General features: G+C 35.4%; 3 protein-coding genes across 4 annotated transcripts; 1 reads left to right on the forward strand and 2 right to left on the reverse strand.

Annotated features, from left to right (window-relative positions):
- Positions 1–1,121: 1,121 nt before the first annotated feature.
- LOC132950766 (protein rogdi) lies at positions 1,122–4,357 on the forward strand. Of its 2 annotated transcripts, none has more exons than XM_061022321.1 (7): positions 1,122–1,561; positions 1,669–1,740; positions 1,803–1,931; positions 2,555–2,715; positions 2,797–2,917; positions 2,995–3,201; positions 3,266–4,357. In XM_061022321.1, the coding sequence occupies exons 1-7, from the start codon at positions 1,526–1,528 to the stop codon at positions 3,338–3,340; spliced, it is 801 nt and encodes a 266-aa protein (XP_060878304.1). In that variant the 5' UTR covers positions 1,122–1,525; the 3' UTR covers positions 3,341–4,357. The 2 variants fall into 2 exon arrangements, with proteins under 2 accessions (XP_060878304.1, XP_060878303.1); XM_061022320.1 differs by having other exon boundaries at positions 1,123–1,561; positions 2,992–3,201.
- Positions 4,358–5,032: 675 nt separating this feature from the next.
- On the reverse strand, positions 5,033–7,206 carry LOC132950765 (probable tRNA (uracil-O(2)-)-methyltransferase). Its single transcript, XM_061022319.1, has 4 exons — positions 6,698–7,206; positions 6,319–6,632; positions 6,022–6,246; positions 5,033–5,914 (listed from the first exon to the last, which is right to left on the reverse strand). Exons 1-4 carry the CDS (start codon positions 7,047–7,049, stop codon positions 5,135–5,137), a joined length of 1,671 nt encoding a protein of 556 aa, XP_060878302.1. The 5' UTR covers positions 7,050–7,206; the 3' UTR covers positions 5,033–5,134.
- Positions 7,207–10,878: 3,672 nt separating this feature from the next.
- LOC132950794 (uncharacterized) lies at positions 10,879–22,939 on the reverse strand. The gene is made up of 3 exons (XM_061022359.1): positions 22,246–22,939; positions 14,621–14,786; positions 10,879–12,332 (listed from the first exon to the last, which is right to left on the reverse strand). The coding sequence occupies exons 1-3, from the start codon at positions 22,628–22,630 to the stop codon at positions 11,786–11,788; spliced, it is 1,098 nt and encodes a 365-aa protein (XP_060878342.1). The 5' UTR covers positions 22,631–22,939; the 3' UTR covers positions 10,879–11,785.
- Between the last annotated feature and the right edge of the window lie 2,316 nt (positions 22,940–25,255).

Raw genomic sequence — 25,255 nt, forward strand, 5'->3', positions numbered from 1 at the left:
TTAGGCGACTACCTATAGTGGGTTACTTTACTAATTTCACTAATCACTATAGTCATATTATTATTATTTTTTTTTTAATGGTACAAAATAAATAATAATAAAATTACACGGTACATAATTAAATACATATTTTATTATATCAGTGACGGATCCAGTGCTTAGTTTTGGGGGCCAAAAGTACAAAATTGGCCAAACACCACGGTGTAAAACATAGGGCAACTAAGTTGAATGTCGGGGGGCAAATCCCCCCTTCTGAATCCGCCACTGTAATACTGTATTATATACATAATATATACATATATTAGAGTAAATACATTAACCAATTAGGTACTGTGAGAACATTATTTGTGTTCTCTCATTAGTTTTTCGATATTTTAATTTTTAAGCAAGTTTTCATAACAAGTTGTGTAAGTATATTGTATAATACACTAAAATTTAAAAATTCTCATAAATCCTTTGAAAATTAAAACATTGTAAAAACCAACGAGAGAACACAGATTATTTTATTATTTTTAAGTTTGATAATAGTCATTTCACTCTAATATTAAATCTAACAACACAAAATTGGAACTGCTGAACGCAAATTTGTTATGTTGCCCTTGTGTAAAACAGAAACAATAATAATATACGCGGTTGTGACGTCCTTCTAATACTTTCCCATTTAATTCGTGCCACTCAGGCATGGATAGAAGGAGGGAATATGGGGGCTGAAGCCTCCCCCAGGCCTTTGGTACTTAAAATATTTCATATATTACCTTAATATTCAGTTTATTAACTTAAGTAAAGAGGTTAGAGCCTTTAGAGGAGCAGAGTATACATAAAACATATTAGGTATATTATATTGCTTATTGACACTCAATTTAGAAGTGATTGATAATCGAAAATGTTTTCATCCAACCCTCTCCCCTCCTTTTTAATCTCTACATCCATGCCCGGTGCCACTGACTGACTGACTCAACATGACTGACTACGCACAGTCCACGGGGCACGGAGTTCGTGATTCGTGCGAAATGCGAAATGCGAAATGTAGGTAAGTATACGGGCGCGGTTATCCTTATCACTTATCACGGGTGGTCTGCAGCAGCTGTTTCGCGCGGCGCTAATCTCGTCCCTTATCACTCGCTCCGCATTAATTGACAGTCGACCGTAATCCATATTATCGACTGTCGACCGAGACCGATCAATCATCAGGATTTTCGCGTTTCGCGAGTCACGGCGTCGTAAAAAAGTGTTTTCTCTTCCGTCCGCCACAATATTATCACATTCACAATTGTTTCGACGTCGCGATTCCTCGCCAAAAGTCGACGACCCCCGACAGGGGTGGTATGAACCTACGTCGGTAATCTATACTCGCGCGTTACCGGATATCGGCAACCGAGTACTGAACCGACCTCGATCGATATTATTGTAATGGACTGCATGCGTCGACAACTGACGTCCGCGGACAACAGTGGCAGCTGATCGGTGTCGGCAGGAACCATCGGGTTTAGACTGGCACACAGAACACCGCTCGACGTAAACGATAATGGCAGAAGGTGACAAACTGGAACACCAGTGTCTGGTAAGTGTTTGTCTACTACTCGACTTGACGCAACGAGATTAATCTTAAAAGAAACAAATTTTATACTTGGGAGAAATTTTGTTTTAACATCGTTTTCTTTATTCTAGCAAAAAGAATTTGAGTGGGTGCTGAATGAAGAGGTGCACTCGATATTGCACCAGCTGAACATCATACTCAACGTAAGTAATGGGTCGACCTCCACATTCACCATGTAATTGTTCATAAACTCGGTTCGTTATAGGAATGCGTGCGACGTTTTCCGTCCTGGGACAGTGACGTCCAGGTCAAACAAGAAAAATTTGTCCTGTCCACATCACCAGACCAGTTAAAGAGCATCGTATCCATATCTGGTGACACCATACTGCAGGCGGTAAATGTTCTTCTACCAGTCTGAGCCATTCTCCTAGCTATGATTGTCTGTCATTATTATCTACTGTATCTTAACTGCCACTGTGTGCTGATCATAGGTTTAGTGTCTATAGTTTTGCTAATAATATAGCTTGTCAAGGTCATGTTATTCGACAAATCATAATGCAGTATTGTGTATTATTGCAATGATAGCAAAATCATAAATTTATTTTTTCCAACATAGCACTACTTTAGATTTAGTACTATATACCTAATTCTTAAAATTGCATTAGAACTCTGAACTACCTTTTTATTATAGTAGGTACCTAAAACTTTTATATGATAATTATTTCAAAATTTTTATAGTATGTATGTTACACATGAACACGTCTGACTGATAGTTTATAAACCTTAAGTATATTATATCAAAGTTCAAAATATATTTATGTTTTCTCTATACCCACATCAAAATTTTTTCTTATTTGAGCATTATTGTTTGAATCTCATCTAATAACAATAAATAAGTCGGTAATAATGTGGCCAACTGTTGTACTGCAGTAGTTATAATATGATTGAAAATAAAAGTTTCTGCATTTTTTCACATAAGTGCATAAGTCTATTTTAATTATATACAACTTATTACAGGACATACAATTTAAAGTACAGAGACATCAGCAGCAAGTAATGTACCGGACCAACATTCGTCACGACTGCCCATGGAAATTGCATCAAGTTCAAGATGCAGGCAATCATCTAAGACAAGCTATTTTACAAATTGAGAAAATAGACAAGGAAACTATTTTCAAGTACTTAAATTTTATCTTTTATATTTTATTTTTTTTTAAATATTTGGCTTTATCTATTTACAATTTTATTAATTTGTATAGTTCCTCAGAAGAAGTATTGCACATTTTGAGAAATTTATTAGGATGTTTGCAAAGAGGTCGTACGAGTCTGATAGTTCCACGTAAACGAACAATTGATGATTTGATTAAAAGTAGAAACATGGTAAGTAGCCCCAACTGGTATAAAAAATCCACCGTGCATTGAAATTGCTAAGCCAATGGTTACGTTTGTTTCAGAAGTGTTTGACGCCTAACTTACCAGAAGATTTAGCAATTAGTTTTTACATACAGAGTCATAAGCTAATATTTGCTGTTTACCAATTATCCAATTCTCACGGTGCAATGAAGTACGACACGTATCAAGCTGAATGTACAGTACCGTGGTTGAATGAAGTCCTCGTCCTTTTCACAGTTGCTTTACAACTAGCCCAGCAACTCAAAGACAAGGTTATTATTCAACTTGTAAACATGCCAATTTATTGTAATAATTTATATTTTATTTTTATGTTAGATCTGCGTGTTTACCCAGTACAGAGATATTACTCAGTTGTCACGACCAGTTTCTAGCATTGCGATACAGTCATAAGTATTCGTTAATTTATTTCTTTATGTTAGGTACTATTATTAAACACAATCAAGTGATCAAATATGAAGAATGTATATAATAAAATATACAATTGTATATTTTGGTTTGTTACCGATTTTCTTCAACAATCTATTTCCAGCAATAATTTATAGCTTTAAGCTTTTCAAAAAATTGTATGTTTCACATTATATTATATTATTTACTTGTAATTACGCCAAACATTTTCGATGAAATTTAATTTGGAATGTCATTTTTTGTGTCCATTATACGACAACAGTATTGTTTTTAATATTAAAAATTTTAATAATTTTAATGTTTAAAACTAATAGATATCAGTTTTTTTCATTTTATTTAATTAATTTATGTGATTTAGTTACTCTTTTTTGACAACACTCATACATTTTGTGTAGTGACGGTGATATGATAACTATACAAGTATTCTTTTTATTTGTAAGTTATTTTGTATATAGTATAATTATATACTTGGCACCCTAAGTTACTTTTAAAAATTTTAGGACAATAATTTGATCTGATTACTATAGTAAATTAGTTTAATGGAATATGCTCATGTTCTAGTTTTATATATTGTATTCACACACCATTGTGTGTTAAGAACATTTGTCTATTTATTTTTCTTTAATATTTTATATTATATTTAATTCAATACCAGTTGATAGGTTAATTATTATTAATTGACTTTTATTTTGAATCACGTACACAGGCTGTACATTATTTATGTAATCATAAAACTAGTAATTGTTTGTTTTAAGTTGTTGAACTTTTTTTTGAAAAAATTATACTATTCGTGTTATACTAATTAGTAATTACTAATAAACTCAAAAAAAATATATATATATATGACAATTTAAAATTATTTCAAATAATGTGCTAAAATTGGTTGAACAATTTAGCCGTACCAGGTTGGTTAGGTCGGGATAATGGCTTGTTGCATATTATATCATACATTTGGTTAAATCACAAATAATTTTTATTTTTGAATAAATAACCATAATTTATTTTCCACGTTTTTTTTAAATTATTACTTACTGATTACTGTGTAAAGTTATTGACAATACATTAACCATTTTATCATTATAAGCTTGAACACCATATTTAATCAACATAAATTTTATAATCGGCAATCAGTAATTAATTAATTATCGGAATCATTTTCCATCCAATATTTTGCTTTCTATGATTATTTTAATGAAATATCAGTAATTTTGTTTTGAGTAAATACAGACAATATAATTTGACAGTTGAGTATTATTACACAGATGTTAACAAAACCAATATTAAAACATTTATTTCATAAAATACATATAAAAATAATTTATTTCATTTCAGTATCCATTTAGTTGTTTTACTAAACTTAAAATGTATATTTGAAAAATAATGTATATACCGTAAAAATTTAACAATAATCATTCCCTCAGATTTCCTACATATTTTGAATTTATAAATGAGATTTATTTTTTCGAATTATGTCGGGTATACACTGCATCAACACATATCTAAAATAAGTGTATTGGTAATTGCTAAATTAATTTTGTTGTGTGTTATACTTATATTTATGTTTTTAAATTATGAGATTTGGGAGTTGAATGTTTCCATTATCAATGTTATTCCTTTTAAGTCAATAAGACAATGTGAGAGGATCACATAGTCAGGTTTAAACGAGGTTAGAGTTCCTACATTCATGAAAAAAAATATATTAATTTTGTGTACAAACATATGACTTACAAAACTTGTAATAATAAAATATGAATATTACATAACAATTAATTGCTGTTATTAATGTATATTACAGCACTCGTCTTCATTTAACGGACACTTGTCGGGATAGTTATGATAAAACCAACACTTATGTTTCTTCCAAACTTTGCCACAGTCTTTTACTGGTTTCCTGAATCCAACAGTGCCTTTCTCAACCACAAAAATATACCTGTGATTCCTTAACAATGTTTGTAAACCACCACATTCTTTCTTCAATTTTTTCAGTCTCTCTTCACCGATTTGTTTTGCTAATTCACCTAAAGTGATGCGACACTTCCATCCACCCGAACTTTTTATCAATACATCAGCTACTGTATCGACGACACTGCGTAACAAGTCTTTATCTAGTTTGGTGCAATTCCTGACCCTTTCTTCAGACGGCCTAGGCACAAATTGAACATTTTCATTGAATTTAGAATTCGCAAACTTTTCGATGTCTTGCACAACTTGATCCACTTCCTGTGGCAAATAATTTTTTGACCAGCCTATGATGCATGTTCGTTTTGTTGAAGGTATTCGTAGACGGTCAGTTTTAACGTTGAACTTGAACACATTAATACTTGTTTTTTCTAAGTATTTTAGATAATCATGGTATTGACTAAGAGATGAATCCATGCGTTGGTAGCGGGAACCATTGAATTCAAAAGGGCAACATGGGAGGAGAAAAAATTTGCAGTTGTAATTGCTACGCGAGGCAATTACTGGTACCCAGGGCGACAGTTCATCTGAATGATTGCCTATGATCCAATCAGCTTGTGGGAATTTACAATCAGATGACGAAGGATCAACACTAGTTATCTGCAAATGACAATAAAAAAATAATAATTTATATTTAAGTAAATTCCAAATTTATTAGTTATTGGTAAAGTTTAAAACTATATAACACCACGCAGTACCCACAATACCTTCAAAACTGTAGATTGTGGATATTGAGCCCACATTTTCCGAGACCTAACGTCCAATCCGACACCGCTATATCCTTCACTATTTAACACATGCACAAGTAAACCGTTACCACATCCCATATCAATAAAACTTGGTTTGGTGTCGCCCCATAACAGCATAAGGTATGTGGCTGTTGCAATATCTTTATGAATATACTTCTTAGGGTCTGTTACTTCTGTCCAAACCTAAACACACAAAATGTAATTAGGTTTTAATATTTTGAAATGAAAAACACAAACAAAAATAGTTGAACCTACATTCATTAGCGATTTGGCATATTTTTCTTTCAACCGACTATACAAATTACAATACATTTGGACACAAACGTGTGACAAAGATGAAATTGTGGGTTTAGACCCTTTATCATTGATGGCCCAGTTGAAAAATTTCGGAAAAAATATGTCGGTCATCCAGTGCAGCGTCTTCTTGTCGTCCAGAGATTGGTTTGAAGGCATGCCGACACGTAACTCCAACCAGTCGTCCACAAAATGAATACCATAGGCATATTTGATGTTGTCGCCGTTCTTCTTTGGCGTACAGTCGTAGAACACGGCCGTATTATTTAGCCTGTCTATAAAACCGTGATACAATATTATATCTTATGCTTAAACTTTTCAAGTATTGGTGAAATCTTACCAAAGACACTTAGTCGAAAATAGTCATTCCAGTCAACGGGCTTCTTGGTGAATAGCTTCCAGACTTCTGCTTGGATATCCTCACCGCTACTCAAGCCCAGACACCGAAAGGTTTCCGTAGGGTCTCCTACCCAGGCTGCGGGTGGTAGATCCTTAGTTGCCACCGAGGACAACACGTCACCATATTCACCAGCCAGCGATTCGGACACGAGCCGTTCAGCGCCCATCAAGTGCTTGATCAACAGGTGCGGTTTGGCATTCCACACGGTCGCTGCACTCCAAAATTTTTCGGCTGTCAAGTCAGTGGACTGCAGTCGTTTCAGAGTAGTCCATGCCCACGTTGTAGTCGACATGATGGCACTAGGGGACGGAATCCGTCAAAGCTCCGAAAATTGGTGGTAAACGAGCGAACGCTTTCTCCTGGCATCAATTCAGTGGACGCACGTGTTCCGATTAAATTATATAACCGTCGGGAATCAGGATTTACCGTCCTCACTTTGAATTTTGAAAAAAATAAACTCTCTTCGTTGGTCCGTTTGAAAGAAATTATTTTTGAATTTGAATCTTGAATACGAGTATAATGCGACCACGTTTTGATAACAATTAACAACTATAAATGATAATCACTGATATCTTTTAGACGTGGTGATAATGTTTATCACCTGGAAAGACGTGTGGAGGCCACGATTTAAGATAGTACTACTATTTTAAACCGTGGTGGAGGCGAATACTAAAATAAAAAGAATTTTAAATAATTTTTATCGTCCAAGTATTGCTATTAAACATTGAAGAACGTTTTAATATTTATTTTTTTCTAATTGAATTATAGGTATTAAAATATGTAAGAATGTTTTATGTTTAAAAAACATTTTGTATTTAACTTTTGTGACGGGAGCCAATAATTATTGTACTCGTAGTAGGTACGTAGTTTTTTTGCGGGGACCAATACAATTATTCTTAAATATTTCGGATTTAGGTCGATTCCTAAATCTGAAGTAGCTTCCTAATTACAGCGGTAGTGGGTACATTCGAAACCTATTATATACAACAGTGAGCTGCAGAGGTAAATTACTTGTAAATTGTAATAGGTAATAGGTAATTGTAATAGGTTTCCGAACAAAAAAATTAGCGTGGGTGCCAAGCTAGATTTGTTCCCAATAAATTATTATAATTATATGTAAGTGCACAATACCCATTTATATTCAAAAGTGTCCATTGGGAGTGGGCGGCTCGGTGGCCACCGTGCGTCCTGGTCCGACAGTCCGCCTCAAAAATGTCCATCGTGCATGATGTGTGTTTTTTTTTTATTTTTGTGCCTTTCATCACGTTTTAGGGCAGTAAAAGTGATTGGATTTTATTCAACAGTAACTTTTCTGATAGGAAAGTGAATCTAGTTGGTACTTTGGGGGGTCAAAAGTAAAAATTTCCTAGTAGTTTTCAAAAGCGACGTGAAAAACAAAAGAAAAATTAAGGAAAAACTGGAATTTTTACGCAAAATCTGTTTTTGAGAAAATCGATTTTGGTTTTTGGTGTAACTCAAAAACAAATGACCGCAGGGACATGAAATTTTGACTAAATGTTTATATTAGCATTTTCTATAGACAATAAAATTTTTAAAATATTATGACTTATTTTGAGCTGTTTACGGACATTGTCAGTTTTCAATTTTTTTAGTTTTTTTTTCTATAAATATCAATAAAATTTTATTTGTTGCGTAAAAAGCGTGAACATTTAATATAAGGCTCCTGATATATCGTTCTAATAGCAGTTGAAAAATATTAAAAATACATAGGCACAATTTTTTATTATAAGCATTTAAAGTTCAAACTTTGACAAAATTTATCAAATTTATAATTTAATAATTATTTTGTAGTTAAAAATTTATAAAATGTTCAACTTTTATGGCTAAGGATTGAAAATTTAAAACAAGGCTCCACGTAAATAGGTTATATATAAATTACTTAATTCACAATAATATCATCAAATATACTTGGTAATATCATAGGCTGACTGACCGTTTTCGCTCAGAATCGTTTTTTTTATACAATGATATTATATCATTGAATTCAAATTTAACACCATCCATTACAGTGACCCACTTGTAACCTACTGTACAGCAGAGCGACATCCACTTATCCACCTTTTTAGATATTCATTTACTGATATCACACCCAATCGGTATAACAATATGAATCCAGAAAAATGTCGGTGTGAACAGCCCCACAAAAGATCAAATTCATTTTCATTTAGTGAGATTATAGATCTCCAAAACCAGAGAGCGGATTTCGTTGTTTAGGGTCTTGTTACAACAATATCCGTTCTCCAGTTTCGGAAATCTACCTCGCTAAATGAATATCTATCAAAAATCACTCTTTTTTTTTATCTGTGAAAAATTTCAATTCCACATTTGGCAACTACTTGGTAATCCCTTTTTAATGAGTTTTCAACCAACTTTGTAGCTATCATAGTTTAGGAGAAAAGTTTAAAAATATAAATTTTGGGACTGTTCACGCCGACGTTTTTATGGATTCAAGTGGTTACCTATACCGCGTGGGTATGATATCAAATCTCTCTCATTAATATTATTTTATATTAAAGCTAGATAAATTACCCACCTACTCATCATTACTGAGTTACATATTTATTATTTTCCTATTTAACACAAATACTTGAAGTTTTCAAAATTCAGACTTTTTCCATTTCAATTACCATGAATACTAAAAATCAAGAAAGTAAAAAAATAAATTGTAAATTTTTTAAGTATTTTCAATGAATTGATGGTTGTTTTACAAATAAAGCCTAATTGTTTTGATTTTTTCCGAAAACGTTGACCTATATAGTCTGAGTTATAAGACATTAAATTTATTCAACCGGTCCTAAGTCCTTGTATTGAAACGAATTAAATGTGTATTAATCAGTGGTAATAGGTTGAGTGCGAAAAACGGAAAGGTACTTCATTTACTACAAACAAATATTGATATATTATATAAAAAATAAACTATTTGACTTAAATAAACTTTTTTACCATCTTACATTTGATTTACAAGTTGGCTATTTTTAAATTTCCCCCCCAAAAAATTGTATACAGTTAAAAATTGTTTTTTTCTGTATTAAAAAAATTAAGTTACACAGTAATTGTAGCGCAAGTCTGTAAATTATCTATATAAAATAATATTGAATACTGGTCAGAACAAAAATGTTATTTCATTTGTCATGTCATTCTATTTTACACCTTGGTACCATAGAGTAATATTGCTCTAAAATTTGTATGCCTGCAGCTACCTGTCATGAATTTATACACCAACATGCAACAAGCGATATCTACGTAATGTACACACCGCAGAGTACCTAGTAGTATAAGATATTAAGATGGTTCCTTGAACAAATATTTAAACTTTAAATCTATATGTATACAATATACATATTATGTTAAGTGGTTAATGCCCTCCATAAGTAATCTTATTATGTTAGGTGGTTAATGCCCATTGCCCTCCATAAGTAATCTATATGTATATAAAAATGAATTGCTGTCCGTTATAGTCTCGCTAAGACTCGAGAACGGCCGGACCGATTCATTCAATGAATTTTTTTTGTATGCGTTTGGGCGACGCCTCGGATGGTTTAGATTCTCAAATCATCCCCCCTACGTCCAACCAGGGGATGTGCTGAAACGGGGATTTACGGTGGAAATTTTTGTTTATAAATGCTTGCCACGGGTTTTAAAGCTATTATAATAATAATTATTACGGTTCCCGTGAAATCAGTGTGTTCGTTCAATGCATTTAATTTTTTTGTACGCTGTGTTTTGATATTATTACATGTATCGGTGGTTAGTCCACCTACTTAAGTAAAAACGACAAACTCGGTATAACTTTGATACTTTTGAGTTAAATCATATACCAACGGCACGGGGTCCGCGATCTACCGCAGGTAGATTGCCTACCTGATAAATGATAATATACTGCTGCGAATATGAATTTTTATTCCGGGCAACAGAAAAGTTAAGATGAATCCTGAACAACATACGCCGACTATTAAATAAGGCATTGAACAAAGTTTGAGTCATACACAGTTCGTACGTTTAACGGATAACGAAGTGCACTGGGTCAGCTAGTTCTTTATAAATACTTGAAATCACTACGAACACACGAGAGTGAGAAAGGAAATAAATAGATAGTCTCGTATTAATAGTTTTTTTTTATTTTTATTTACAATGATTGCAATTGCTGTGACACATTTATACATAAAAAAATAAAACAATAATAATAATAAGACTGTCATGGTATAAAATGTATACACAATTTAATAATGTTCGTAAGTTTACATTACATGTAAATTAATTGATTTTGTACACAAAAAATTGGTACACACGTTCTCTGCACATGCACGTGCAGAGAATGTTTGAGCAAATATATAATTATCTTTACATGTGCTTAATAGGTATGAAGTATTCAGACTTACACTAACAATATTTAATTACACTGTATATAAGTACACTACAATGGAATGCATAATTCTTATAATATAGTCATATAGGTACTAGATATTTAACACATTATTGTTATCACAAAGCCAGTTTGGTGGCAAAATTCGGAATGTTTATATTACAAAAACGTTCTTTTAGAATGCTTTTCTGCATTCACGTTATTTAGTATAAAAAATATAATATATACCCGTCGTTTATCTCCACGAGTCAAAAAATAATAATATAAATAATTATGCCTTATTTCTAAGTGATGTGTAATAATAATAATTGGCGTTGGACGTTTCAAAAAATCGTATCATGACCAATCGATAACTGCAACACTTAATTCATTGGAATCCACCGAACAAAATAATAATCATAAAATAATAATAATAATAAATTAAGCAATTTGATTGTAAAATAAATATGAGAACGATAAACGATCAACATCTCGACCAAAAAATTCCGAGTTAGTGACATCAAAAATGCTAAAAGGTATAAAATGTATATAAAAAAAAAAAGAAATGGTACAAAAACGAAAAAGGCTTATCCGTAGAGAGAGAGAGAGAGAGAGAGAGAGGAGAGAGCAAGAGAGGGATATATCGACCGTCGATTGTACGACACTCATTCGTAGTTTTTATTTTTGTTCATCTCTTCTTCGGCCTTGATCACGATCTCGAGCACGCGGCGCTTGATCTCCGCCTGGTACGCTTGGGGCAGGCCCTTGGTCGTCTCGGCCATGCTGTAGAAGAACAGGTCAACGGGGTGCACCTTGGCGTGACTGTGCTGTTGCTGTTGTATGTGGTAATAGTGGTTCATGTGGTGTTGGTTGAGCTTGAGCTGGGCGGACGAGTCGGCCTCCTTGGCGGCCGCCGCCGCGGCTTCTGCCGACCGCTTCACACGCTTCGCGACCCGGTGCAGGGGCTCGTGCTTGCCGTTGCTCAGGATCTCCACGTCCGGGTACAGCAGCTCGTCGTCCACGCCCCCCTCGTCGTTCGAGTAGCTGCCCGCCATCTCTTTCATCTCCACCCGGGGCTCGGGCATCTCGTCGTAGTCGTACGACATGTTGTTGTACGGGCTGGACGACCCGTCCGTCTCTCTGTCGTCGTACACGCCCGCGTAGTCCTGGGTAGGAGAGTGTTCCAAGTTCAGCATTTTCTTCAGAGAATACCTGCGCAAACGGAACAAATAAGTAATCGGCGACAGACGACAAAAACATATTATATATTTTGGTTTATTAAATTTAAGGAGAAACAAAACTCGAAAGTTGCGTTCAACGCGTATACGCGCCGCAGTTGGGTACCTACACAGTTATTTATATTACAGAAACGTACCCCTAGCTGTATTTTTTTTACGACCACTATAGTAAAACTTTATTGTTGATTAAGTCATGTTGTGTAGCCCTAATTTTAAAGCGAATCGGTTCGATTATATTATGCCTATACGCAATAACTATTTAAATAATTATTTGGGGGTGGCTATGGTGAGAGAGGAGCTGTAGTCCTCCCGGGTGGCACTTCCAAGTAATGAAAGACTTAACAGCATTGATATATATTATGGGTATTGATCATATATGGGAAAATATCTCGCCAGAGAATTTAAATACGATGACATTATAATTTAATTTAGCTAAGCCCATAAAAAATGCAAACATCAATCCATACTATCAATAAAATTATGTAGGCAATAGTGTAATACCTACATATTATGGACGAAAGAATAATCAATAACTTGTTTAATATGTTTCAAATAGTTCAAAAAGTTTTTCCTATTTTGTCATAATACAGCAATTACAAATTGTTTTTTCTGTCAAAAATATGATGTATATTCACGAGGTAGTAAAAAAAATTAGCGAAATTCTTATTACGACATCTTTACGACAAATTATAATTTAACTATAAGTAATTTAATGCGATATATACATCCCGATACCAACAACAACAAACACTAATCTATGTATTTTCGTAAACGAAGAGTTCATTATAGTAATATTAAAACGAATTTTTAACCGGTTTTATACATTAATGCGATACGACCAGAACGAATCGTAATAGATCCGTACGTAATATCATTGATTATAAATAATATAGTATTTATAACCAATGGTAATATTATTATCTTCTCGAAGTGCGAATTTGTTGCTTTGCGTGCAGTGTCAAAGCTGATCCTCGGTCGGGTGCAGCAACAGGTTACTAAGTACGTGCTCGTGCTGCATTTGTGTCAGCAAGATCGTGTGGCGCTCAGTGGTTCTTAGTGTCCCACCCACCCATCTACCAACCAGAACAAAAAAAAAAAACCCGACTTAGCCGTCTCCAACGTCCGAGTAATCCGTACACATTTCCTACAAAGGTGTCATTATTATCTGAATATATAAACTATCGGGGGACGGAGTGGCCGAGCGGACTAAGGCGTCGGCTGCGACGCAGTCGACCCGAGTTCGATTCCTCGGCCACGGGCGGCATTTTTCTTCGGACAATTCACGGTGTCCGGAGAACAAGACGTGCCGCCATCCCCCACCCGGGCATGGCAGATACCTACGGGCGCCCACTTGAAAATATGCCAAAAACTACACACACGTGTTTACCAACCAACTGTATCCTCCCCTACAAATAAACTAACAGTTAATGGCCATAGTTGCCGGGCTGAACGACCAATTAAAAAAAATATATATATAAACTATCTGCTCTTTTATTAAACTTTAAAACGATTATTGTCGAATAATTTCAGTGAACGAACGCAATTCATGAAGGTACGAACACGTTCGATATGGATGCAATAAATGTATAAAATGTCCACCACAACAGTCCGGTACCTAAACATTCAAATATTGTGCCAAACAACACGATCATACATTGCGGGTGTTGCGCGGACGAAGAAAAAACAAACCCGTGAAACAAAATATAGCTTTTTAACAGTATAATGTATGTATGGCTAATATTAGCATCGAATGCAATTTTTTATTATTCGATTGTCTTTTTCAGATGTTTTGATATTTGATCATAAAGTATTGCCTTCTATGTAGTACGGCATTACAAATTACAATTTATAATTTGCCTGTAAACGTATAAACGTACAGTTGTGTAATAGCTACCTATATATAATATTATTCTTACTGTACGGTAACACGTTTATTATTATGTACGTTTATGGCTTATTCGGGAGGGGGGGGGGGGGGCAGGACGCGCCCCAAAGTCACAGACCGAGACGTTATATTGTTCGTAAGATTATTAGTCGGCGCCTGCTATTTTGTTTTCTCACGTATTCAATGCCCTACAAACAACAGACTTCCGTTGTAGTTTTGGTAGTTATCGTTCTTCTTTCTGTCTTAAACTATACCACCACGGGTGTCACTTGGTCGCAAAACTAGAAATGGAGGAACACTTTGCAGTCGGGTTGCTACGGTACGTATTTAGCTACTACCTACGCGTTATATATAATATATAAATAGTAATAACTTACCCTCCGATTTGCATAAAAGGTAAGAGAAATTCCATTTCTTTTTGATACTTCCAGGGCTTTCCCTCGACGAACGGTAGGCCGGGTTTGAGATTCAATCCTTTGGTGCGTTTGATGGACACTCGGAAATTGTCGCGTAAACGTTTCCAGCGCAATTTCACATCGTTAACTGTGGACAATACATAATATTTAGTAACAATATTGTGCGCACACAGCATTGGTTATTTAGGTTGATAAAATGGTGTTAAGCGCACCGCGATGCGACAAATGACAATCGTGCCGGCTGACATCATGATAGTTGGTCAAAATCAAACACCAACCAAACATTAAAATATATATAATTTTACGCTATAAACTACTGTCAGAAATTAAGAACCTAAAAATGCGTGACTCACGACGGACACGGTTTGCCTCGTCGCGCGTCTTCCTCGCGTATTTAATTTCTTTTGTAGGCAGTAACCTGCGAGTAGGTATATAAATAAGCCTACAATATTTCGACCCATAACGTTTCAGCAGACGGTATTTTATACAAAAAATATTATATTAGGTTTATTTATGCACTCCCTTACAAGGGTTAAATATTTATATGTATACATGTTAACTTATGTTTTTTAAATAGTTATACAACTAATGTAATATGCAAGATAAAGGTAATTAGAATGATTATTATGTCCTGAACTAAATGTGTATACCACTTATTAGGAATTCAAAATTAAATTCATTGATATGGAAAATAATTAAATTCACAGCCCTAATCATTACCGTTGTAATAAAATTATATAGAAAATGGTAACATGGTATTATAAGTCTTTCTTTATATAAACTTCAATAATACAATTATTATTAATCTTTCACACAACAAAAATAATATAAGTTCCCCTACTGAGCTCTGACCCTCTCCATAATAATTAATAAATTAATGTTAACTAAATATATGTTTATCTAAAAATAATCTATAAAAGATTATTGGAAATGTTAGTTTTGATTTTAGTATACAAAATAATTAAATAAAACAAACAAAATCGATATACATTACAGATAAAGTTCTCGTCTGTATCTATATATCCATTTGTTTTCTCTGCTTTGCTATGTGCAAGTTTTATTTAAATATTTTATTGTTAGTTGAGTTTGAAGATCATCATAGATCTAATAAATTATTGAATTTTAAGGAATTAATAGCGTTTATCCACTTGTATTGTACATTTAGTAACGTTTATTTGAATTGTATATTTAAAATTGTCTTATGTTTTTGAATATTTATTAAGTATGCTGTATCTTTTGGCAATTCGTATGGTGAGCAGCTCACTTTAAATAAAAGTTATTTCTCTCTCTAATACAAATTCGGATTTTCTATGGACGATATGATATCATGTATATTATATAATTAATTAATTAGTGAAAAAAAAAGTTTCACATGCCATGTTGAATTTTATTGAGGCAATTCCTAAGCAAAATGCAGATAAATCGAATAGTAAGTAACAACTAACAACCATTATAGGTACTCTATAGCTATACCGGCACGTGGAATTACCATTTTATTTCGATGTTTTCGACAATAAAATAGCATTTATAACTACATGTAGGTACTATTATATTGATATAAACATAATTGATCGTCATAATTCGTTTGCAACCATATTCACGAGTTTAATTTGTTACGTTTTTTTTTCACATACCGTCTGTATGTTTTCCATGGCTTGCCATTATTATTTATGAATTATGAGAACGGATTCTCATTTACGGAAACTCTCTTTAAAAAGGAGGATGGGACAAACTCATATCTTTACTAATATAGAAAAATGATATTATAATATAATATTATCATCATATTATCTGAAATAATGTCGCCTAAAATACTGTCGGCCGAAATATTTGTCAATCAAAATACGGTTCAATTAAAACACTTCGCGGGCCGTTCTTATACAATGTCCGGTAAAGTCCGACTGATAACAGATTTTATTACCGGCAGAATCCGGACGGTTATGTTTTAAGTGTCGGTTAACTTTGACCGAACATTGTATAAGAACGGCCCTTATCGAATTAATTATTTTTCGGCCTGCAAAATACGGATCGGACACAATAATAGGATGGGATTTTTTATGCGGTCTTGTATGCATATGCGATCTTTAGGGTAAAACCTCAGAACGAGCTGCAGAGGGGTTCCTTCATTCAAATCGTATACTATAAGTATTTAAGTGTATAACATATAATATATAGTACACTGTATATATACTATACATGAAGATAATATTTTATTTTCGCGTGCGACCGATCGTATTTATTTTTCGGTTCGTTAGTGAACATTATCTGCGCTAGTCAATACTCAATACAACGAATTATATAAAGTAGTGTTATACTGTTTAATAATAATAATAATTTATTTCAATATCTTCATAATAATATTTGCATTTAAATTAACATTTAAAGTTGATACATACTCTCTATAAGCAATAGCTTGTGGTAAGAATATGGAATCTAGCTGTTACAATATTAATTAATTAATTAATTATACACAATTGTATGCAGTACATAATATTGAAAAAAATGAAAACAAAATAATATACTAAAACTAGTTCTAAATTATAAATGCAACAACATAGGTATTATTGTAACAATAAAGACGGATATCAAACAAGATTTTGTAAGGATTACATATAAAATTGTTTTATCATTGTTTTAAATTTGATATCGTCATAAATCAATTTGATATTTATTGGTAGTCGATTAAATAATTTTATCCCTCTGTTTATATAATAGTTGCACATCAAAGATGTATTAGGTTTCTAAATTCCCATTAATCGTCCCTCTTGTTTTATACATATTATAGGATTCTAAAACTGTTTTATTCATATATATTTGTTTGTCTGTTTATAACTTAATAAACAAATACAAGACAGTATTACAATGTGATAGATATTGTAATACTACCTTCAACCTTGACTATATGCTTTAGATTTCTGCAAAAAAGGTGGTTATTTGGTTTTATTTGATATTACTCATATGGAGTTTTATGAATAAAATAGAGAGCGTATAAAGCCCCGACAAGCCAATATAAAATTAAAACACCCCCCCTAAGAAAAATTGTGGCAACGGTCTGACGGTCTGCAATAATACCTTATTGCGTATTGTTTTCTCTGCGTGCCACAATATCACATGTAAACATGTTAATAATATAATATAATATTTTATACTTGACAAAATATATTGAACGGTATCGTATAGTAATGAACATTCTCCGCGCTCCATCTGCAGTACGCCAGTACTATTATTATAGACTAGAGTATAGACAAACAATGTACGGTCTTAGGTTAGGTTAGGTTAGTCATAACCATCTATACAGTAATCCATAAATAAGAAAATAACGTATACACTGACAGACAGCGTATACATTATAATACTGCAAGGTCGTCCAAAATGTACAATACCAATAAAATGTATGGGTATTGCGTCTCCAAGTTCTCGCGGAAACTTCATCAAATCTATAACGTGAAATTTTTATGACTGCGCAATCTGCTATTAGGTGCCCATATTCATATATAAGATATAACACGACCGATTATGTTTCGTGTTTATGTATTGCAACAAGAAAAAAATCACCTTAAATTCCGTTCCGTAGAACGCATTTTCGAAAATAGAAACCTCTCCAATACCTGCATTACGCGACAGTACCTATATTATATGTACATTTCTACTGCAATGGTGGGCAAGTTGATGAAAATAATTAACTCAAGTTGAATTAAATTAAGAGGACACAAGATCGACAGGTTAAAAGTTAACAGTTAACGAATTATAAATTTAACTCGTTAAAAGTCAATATGGAAAGTTTAAAAAAAGTTAATCTACTTTTTTTAATTAGTATGTGGATCACATAAAGAGTGACTGCGTTCTTTCTAATTTCTTAAATATTATAATAAACAATTTTATTGAACTTTCGTAGTAATTTACAGTGTGTACAGTATATAATATGCAAATATATGTACCTATTTTACTTTACATGATTACTAAATATTTTAAATTTTAAATGTCGGAGTGGACATGTTAATTTATGGTACCTACAACCCTCGCAGGAATTTCTTTACGCCTTCCAATCATTTATTTTTATTTATTTAAAAGATGAAAATTATAAACAGGTCGCATTGGGCTCCACGATTTTGAATTCCATTTTCAGAAGTTGCAATAACCGCCCAAACAATCACGAGTTGTTGAGTACTTTGAAATTAATTTTTCTGGCATTATTCAAAATTAAAATATTATCATAAAAATCTGAATATTCTACGAAGCCTGATTCATTTAAAGAAGTTTTTGATCGTTGAAACGGTTTGATTTAATTTTGTCCATAGTCCATGCGACCCCACGCAACCGAACTAGACATTTTTCTAATGTCTGCCACCAAATAGGCAGATCCGATATAAATTTTCTCATTTACAAATAATTAATCGCTGATTGTGAAAATCGTGAATAAAGAATAAAAAATATCAATACGAACAGTATACGATAGTCATAAAATCTGTGACCCAACCTTTACAGATTTTATTGAACCTTCCACCCTATCTAGAACGCGAGAAATTATATGAATATTTTAGAAATTAAGTATATAAGTACATGTAAATATTATAATACCCATAACGCGTTCTCGACTCATCGTATTTATAAAAAACCGGATCAACATTTTTTTTCTTTTGGTAAATACCGACGGGCAACAATATATATTATTATAGGCACGACACATTTTTTGTGCACGCGTATGCAACGAAAGAGTGGGTGACGTAAGGTAAATATTTGTTTATTACCTATTTCAAAATTTCCGCATAAGCATCATAGGTACTGCTGGCTGTCTGCATGTGTGCACAATAGATACATATTGTTATATCTTAACGCAAATCGGTGTACGATCGCAAATATTTGAAAATACGAAAAATTTTTAATGTATTCACACAGTGTCTACACCCGTTCGAAAATTAAAAATTCGAAATCGTTTAAATTAAACTTAATATTTTCTATTGTCTATTTGCTAATGAATAAGGCGCAAGAGCACGAAACAGCACTCTCGCCAACACCGTATTTTTTGATCCACTGTAACAAAATATTCCATAATATTACATAGTTATCGGCGCCTCCGACCTCATAAACTTAGGTTAGGCAAATTCAGGCTGTAATAGCAATATGGCATTATGGGGACCCGAACATGATATATTGCGGAAATCACGCATTAAAAGAATTATACTATATTTTGCGGTAGTTGTATATTTTTGTTTGTTTGTGTTACACTAAAATTTAGTAGATACGATATCGCCGATTAATCTGTTCTGTGTGTACACGTGACACGTCATGTCATTAGGTAATTTGTACATGCTATACACATTATATTATACCTACTGATATAGCGATACACTTGTGTGGAATTCATATTATTGTGTTAGGTATGTAAATATTATTTACGAAATTCATCACATTTCCTTTTTTGTAACGTATTACATTTTTGCATTTATGTTTATTATATATTATAATATCAAACTTGACGAAAACACGGTATTATCAGACGTAGTAGATGATGTAACACAATATCGAAATAATATTAAATTATTTGTTACGATTTTCGTTTAGTATTATCTTTCGATGCCATTATCCCACGTTCACGCGAATACTCGCTCGTAAATCTCATTGGCATATTAATATAACTTAACGGTGTACGGTAATATATTATATTCGTATACAATTTATATTTTATAATACGCAGACAACCACGAAAATCAGAATGATAATTAATTACGGATATAATTTATGCATTAAAAATGTAAATATTATTATCTATAAACGGTCGTAAATTCGTAATCAATTTGAGATTCGAAGTTCATTCTAACGTTTTACACGTTTTGCACGTGTTCGTCACACTCCCACTCCTATATTATATTATGCACCTATAGTAATTACTCCTTTGATATCTGTGCAGTCGACAGTGATTAGTTTAATTTTTTGTTTTAGTATAATAGTAAGTCCAGTTAAATACATTAAGTATATACATAATTGATATATTATTTGTTCTATATATATATATTGATACCTGTTCAGACATTGAATTATTTAGTAATTAGTTTAATTAATGTTTTTTTTTAAAATGTTCTAAGTTATAACATAGTAATCTGTTTCGTTATCGTTATTTTTTACACGCACATTGATACAAACGAAACGATTTATATTTTCTCACATACGTATCTTAACATTTATTATAATAATAATATATAATAATAATATAATATATTATAATAGATATCACGACCTTCCTCAACTCCGTTTCGATAAATGCGATAAGACGAATCTAAAGAAAAAACCGTGTCGTTATTAACAATGAAATAGCTACACAGACATAAGACATGATATTAAATCTTTTGTTTTTGTCATATCACGACGATTTTCGTTCGTCGGCATTGAAACCACCAGCGGACAAAAATAATGAGCGTGTCACGCTGTAGTAATAGTAATGTTATGTCGTTCTAGGCCGTTGTCCGGTTATCGGTGAAAATAAAAACAACAAATATCGACAACTTCTGTCGTAGTGGTGAACTCTGTTAAGAAGCCAATCCGCCGCCGTCTTTATTGCGAGTCCGTACGAGTTGGGCGGCCAGAGGTGTCGGTCGGAGGGACGTGAAGGGGTTTTCGAACAACAATTCGGCGGGGGGGTACGGCGCGACCAGAACCAGAACTAAGGCGGCGGCATGGGAAATGTAATACGTATAGGCGGCGGGCGGTCCGAAGCGAGAACCACGATTGAGGCGGCGGCGGCGGCAGTGGCGTTCCGGCACAACGACGTTGCCGGCGCGCATCGCCGCTGCCGAGCAGTCGATGCGGCAACCGGTGGAGTTTTCACCCTTCGCCGGCGGCGGACGCCACTGCCAGCGACGCCACCGCTGCCCGCACACCGTATACGCTGAACACGGCGTGTCAAGAGATTGGCGACACTGCTGGCGAGCGAGCGCGCCGGTCCGCCACCGCAGCCGTCGTGCGGGCGTAATAATAAATACGTGCGCGGCGGTCATCAAACCGCTCGACCCATCCGGTTTCGTTGTGGTATTTCTCCTTCCCCCTACACGACGACGAGTACTGCAGGCTCAACACCGCATGTTCGCTCGCTCGCACGTACCGCTCGACCGACGACGGACGGACGCGCCGTCGCCGACGTTTGCACACGCACATACGCCGAACAAAGGAGACGCGCGACGGCTACGGCGCGCATCGAAAATCCCGTCCGTGTTACCCGCGCCGTTCTTATTTTGTTGTTGCACGGGTGGGCGAGGGCGGCGCGTCTTGGTGGGGGTACATTGCTATTACTGTTATTATTATTATTATTATTATTTCTCTTACAAAACAACCCCTGCAACATGTGTTTCTCCCACCACCACAGCCGACGGATCGCAAACGCGCATTTTCTCCGGCCAAACGGCGAACGGCGAAAACACAAATCCTCGCGCAAATAATTTTATAACCTTGGCAGGGTTGAAACAACCGTGCGTTATCACAAAAATTCGCACAAGGCTCCTTAATTAAAACTAATATTAATATTTTCAATCGAAATTATAATTTAATGTCTATAGGTGTCATATAATACGCTGCGTAATAATATTATTATTTACCCGGCATGCCGAGTTCGTCCGCCACTTCTTTCCAGGCTTTGTCCCTCTTGTCGATGTACTTGTACTGGTCCTCGTCCGTGTCGTACAGCACTTGGTGCTCCTTGATCTTGTTGATCATTATCAGATCGATGTTGGTCTCGTTGGCGATCGCCATTGCGGCGGCCACGACGGATGCCGTGGTCGATGCCGTGGTGGCGGCGTTCGAAGCTAAGGCGGCTGCGGTGGCTAGAGCCACAGGTGACAGCGACGTGGTAGTGGTGTCCGCCGGTAAAGATACGACGGCGCCGGGGTAAGGATTGTGATACGGTTGTTGATGCAGTGGATGATGGTCACGGCGGCGGCGTTTTCGTCGTTGCGCGCTCGGCGTGCTCGCTGGTGACGGCATGGATGACAACTGGTGGCCGTGGCGGCGCGGCGACCGCGACGAAGGGCTGCCGCCGCCGCGCCGTCACGGCGTCACGGAGCGCGTTTGGTTCTCGGCGGCGGCGGCACAGGCAGGCAGCTGCACGCGAACGCCGCACGGGTGGGTGGGTGGATGGCTGGTTTCGGGGGGGAGCGGCGGCGTTTCGGTCGGTCGGCCGCCATGTTGCTGCGGTGCGTGCGTGCCGCCGGCGGGTCGTCGTGGCGTGCGTGTGCGAGTGCGTGCGCGCGCTCCGCGACCGAGCGAACCAGCCACAGCAGCAGACGAGACGCTTGCCCTTGGACACGGCCGCCGCCGTCGCCCGACTGTAAATAATGATAATAATAATAATAATATTACTCTGCACGTTGCGTACGTGTAATATTATGTACGCCAGCGTTATTATATATATGTGTGCGTGTGTAACGTCGAAACACGCCGGCCGCCCGCTTGCCCCCTGCCGCTGTAGTGCCAACCAGTTCGCCCGACCCTCCTCGCCCGTTGTTGTTGGCACCCGAACGGACGACGGCGACCCACACGCGGCGCGTTAAACCGTGAACGACGACGACGACGACGACGACGACGACGACGACAACGACACCGCCGCCGCTCGGGGTTTTTTTCATTCCACGTACGGTTTGGTTCGAATCGTCGTTCGTTTCGCCATTGTCGTCCTCGGTACTGCCGACCGACGCGAAACCACCATGGTTATTGAGTCGCGGGAGAGACCGTTCAGAAATTCATCGGCAACGAACAGTGGTGCCTAATTTGTGGGGGGTGGTCGACGAAGGGTGCCGATCACCATCGTTTTAAGGGTGCCAAAGCATTGGTCAAAAATAGTAAAAAATGTGTATGGAAAGGTACATTGGAAAATGTTAGTCATGTCCAAGTCCAAAAGACTTAAACTACTTTACAGTCACTAGAAACACGAACCAAATGGATTTACGAACAAATTAATGATTATTTTTACTTTTACTTTTACTTATGAAGGGGTGTGGGTGATGTATAGATATCATTAATGGACACAAAGTGTCTAAATTCGCAATTGGTGATGAACATGCCGAATTATCGATATATATGTACTTAAATGTGCGTATATCCGCATGTATAATGTGTTCAAAGATAGTATAATGTGTTCACTAATCACTATGTTCAGAGTTTCAGACATCCTTTTCCTAACCCACCAGTTTTTCAGCCAAGCGTTGTCCAGAACACGATGAAAATACTTCGTGTCTTACTACAGATCCTTTACGAGTTACACATAAATAATAATAAACGCATTGCTTGTATGTTATTATTATAATATATACTTACAACGTACAGTTCAAAGTAATAACAAATATAATATGTATTACTAGCTTAAGTGTTTGCACCTCATTTCGATATTCAAGACAAGTGTAAAAAAAAAATGTTTATTTTTATTTCCCATAATTTATTCCTGCAATAAGTTATAAGAATAAGAATCAACAATTAGAACGCTATATTATGTCCGTATAATTCTGAATCTGTTAAAATATTCCTGAAACTATCCGTAAATAATGATATATTTTGTACAGATCGGAAACAATACGAATTCAATCTCATCAAAATTACAGTAGACAACAACAATTAATTCATTCGCATCTAAGTCGGTAATGATGAGCAACCGATCGGAGTATTACAAGACGTATAATTTATAACAAACACGTGTACCGGTGTACGCGTATACGGTCTCAGCACACACAAAGACGGTTCCACGTGCGATGCCTACCCAGTTTTATGCGATTTATCGCCGCGATGAAATTCACGGAAATTCACCCTCTGCAGCCCCTCCACAAAATAAATTCGGTTTCAACCAATAATTTTATTCGACGGTATAGCCGTATAGGTGCTACGTTCGTCCGATACATGGCCACCTACACAGTTGAATACAATAATAAATATTAATGTAGTTCCGTCTAGTTCCGATGATAACTGTATAGGTACCTGCGATCGACGCACACACGTTTGTAACGCATTACATTCATTAGTCATTGCTCATTTCTCAACGCCATGGCTAATTATATTACGTATTTAATGTACTCCGGTAGTCCGACGTTCCGGGACATTATAAACTATAAAATTATGTTGGGCGTCCGCGATTTAAAAAATGTTTTTCGGCGAATCCGGCAGTTTTTTTCCGGCACTCTCTTTGTCGAAAACGGCGTACCATTTGTCCATAACATTCAATTTCGTTTACTGGTCATATCGCATGAATCGCATTCTATATATTATATTTATAATCTACACGATTCGATTTTATCAATGAGAAGCATTCGTGTATACATATATGTACAGGTTATCGCGTTTTTTTTTCAAATCACTCGAATATGATAAAACAAAAAAAAAATATGATACCTGCAGACGCTCTGGCGGATCAGAAAATATCGTATACTACGCTGTTGAATGAATTGTTATTTCATTATGGTTTTTATATAATATGTACAAGCTGTGTTATCAGGGAAAAAAAGAAGAACTATAAAATACGCATGGCGTTTGGTGTAGGTATAAGAGTATTTCGATTCAAACGTACCTCGTGCTCTGTGTATACCTCATAAAAAGTAACGTTTTTTTATTATTATACATTTTATT

The sequence above is a fragment of the Metopolophium dirhodum genome, chromosome 8, assembly GCF_019925205.1.
Source record: "Metopolophium dirhodum isolate CAU chromosome 8, ASM1992520v1, whole genome shotgun sequence".
Taxonomy (NCBI): domain Eukaryota; kingdom Metazoa; phylum Arthropoda; class Insecta; order Hemiptera; family Aphididae; genus Metopolophium; species Metopolophium dirhodum.

Coding starts and splice junctions, on each gene's coding strand:
- LOC132950766 (XM_061022320.1), top strand. CDS start 1,526: ATGGCAGAAGGTGACAAACTGGAACACCAGTGTCTG. Junction 1,932..2,554: donor GTGACACCATACTGCAGGCG/GTAAATGTTCTT, acceptor AACTTATTACAG/GACATACAATTTAAAGTACA. Junction 2,918..2,991: donor TGATTAAAAGTAGAAACATG/GTAAGTAGCCCC, acceptor CGTTTGTTTCAG/AAGTGTTTGACGCCTAACTT.
- LOC132950765 (XM_061022319.1), bottom strand. CDS start 7,049: ATGTCGACTACAACGTGGGCATGGACTACTCTGAAACGACTGCAGTCC. Junction 6,247..6,318: donor ATGCCAAATCGCTAATGAAT/GTAGGTTCAACT, acceptor TTGTGTGTTTAG/GTTTGGACAGAAGTAACAGA. Junction 5,915..6,021: donor CACAATCTACAGTTTTGAAG/GTATTGTGGGTA, acceptor TGTCATTTGCAG/ATAACTAGTGTTGATCCTTC.
- LOC132950794 (XM_061022359.1), bottom strand. CDS start 22,630: ATGCCGTCACCAGCGAGCACGCCGAGCGCGCAACGACGAAAACGCCGC. Junction 14,787..22,245: donor GGACGAACTCGGCATGCCGG/GTAAATAATAAT, acceptor TATTGTCCACAG/TTAACGATGTGAAATTGCGC. Junction 12,333..14,620: donor CCTTTTATGCAAATCGGAGG/GTAAGTTATTAC, acceptor CCGTTTGCGCAG/GTATTCTCTGAAGAAAATGC.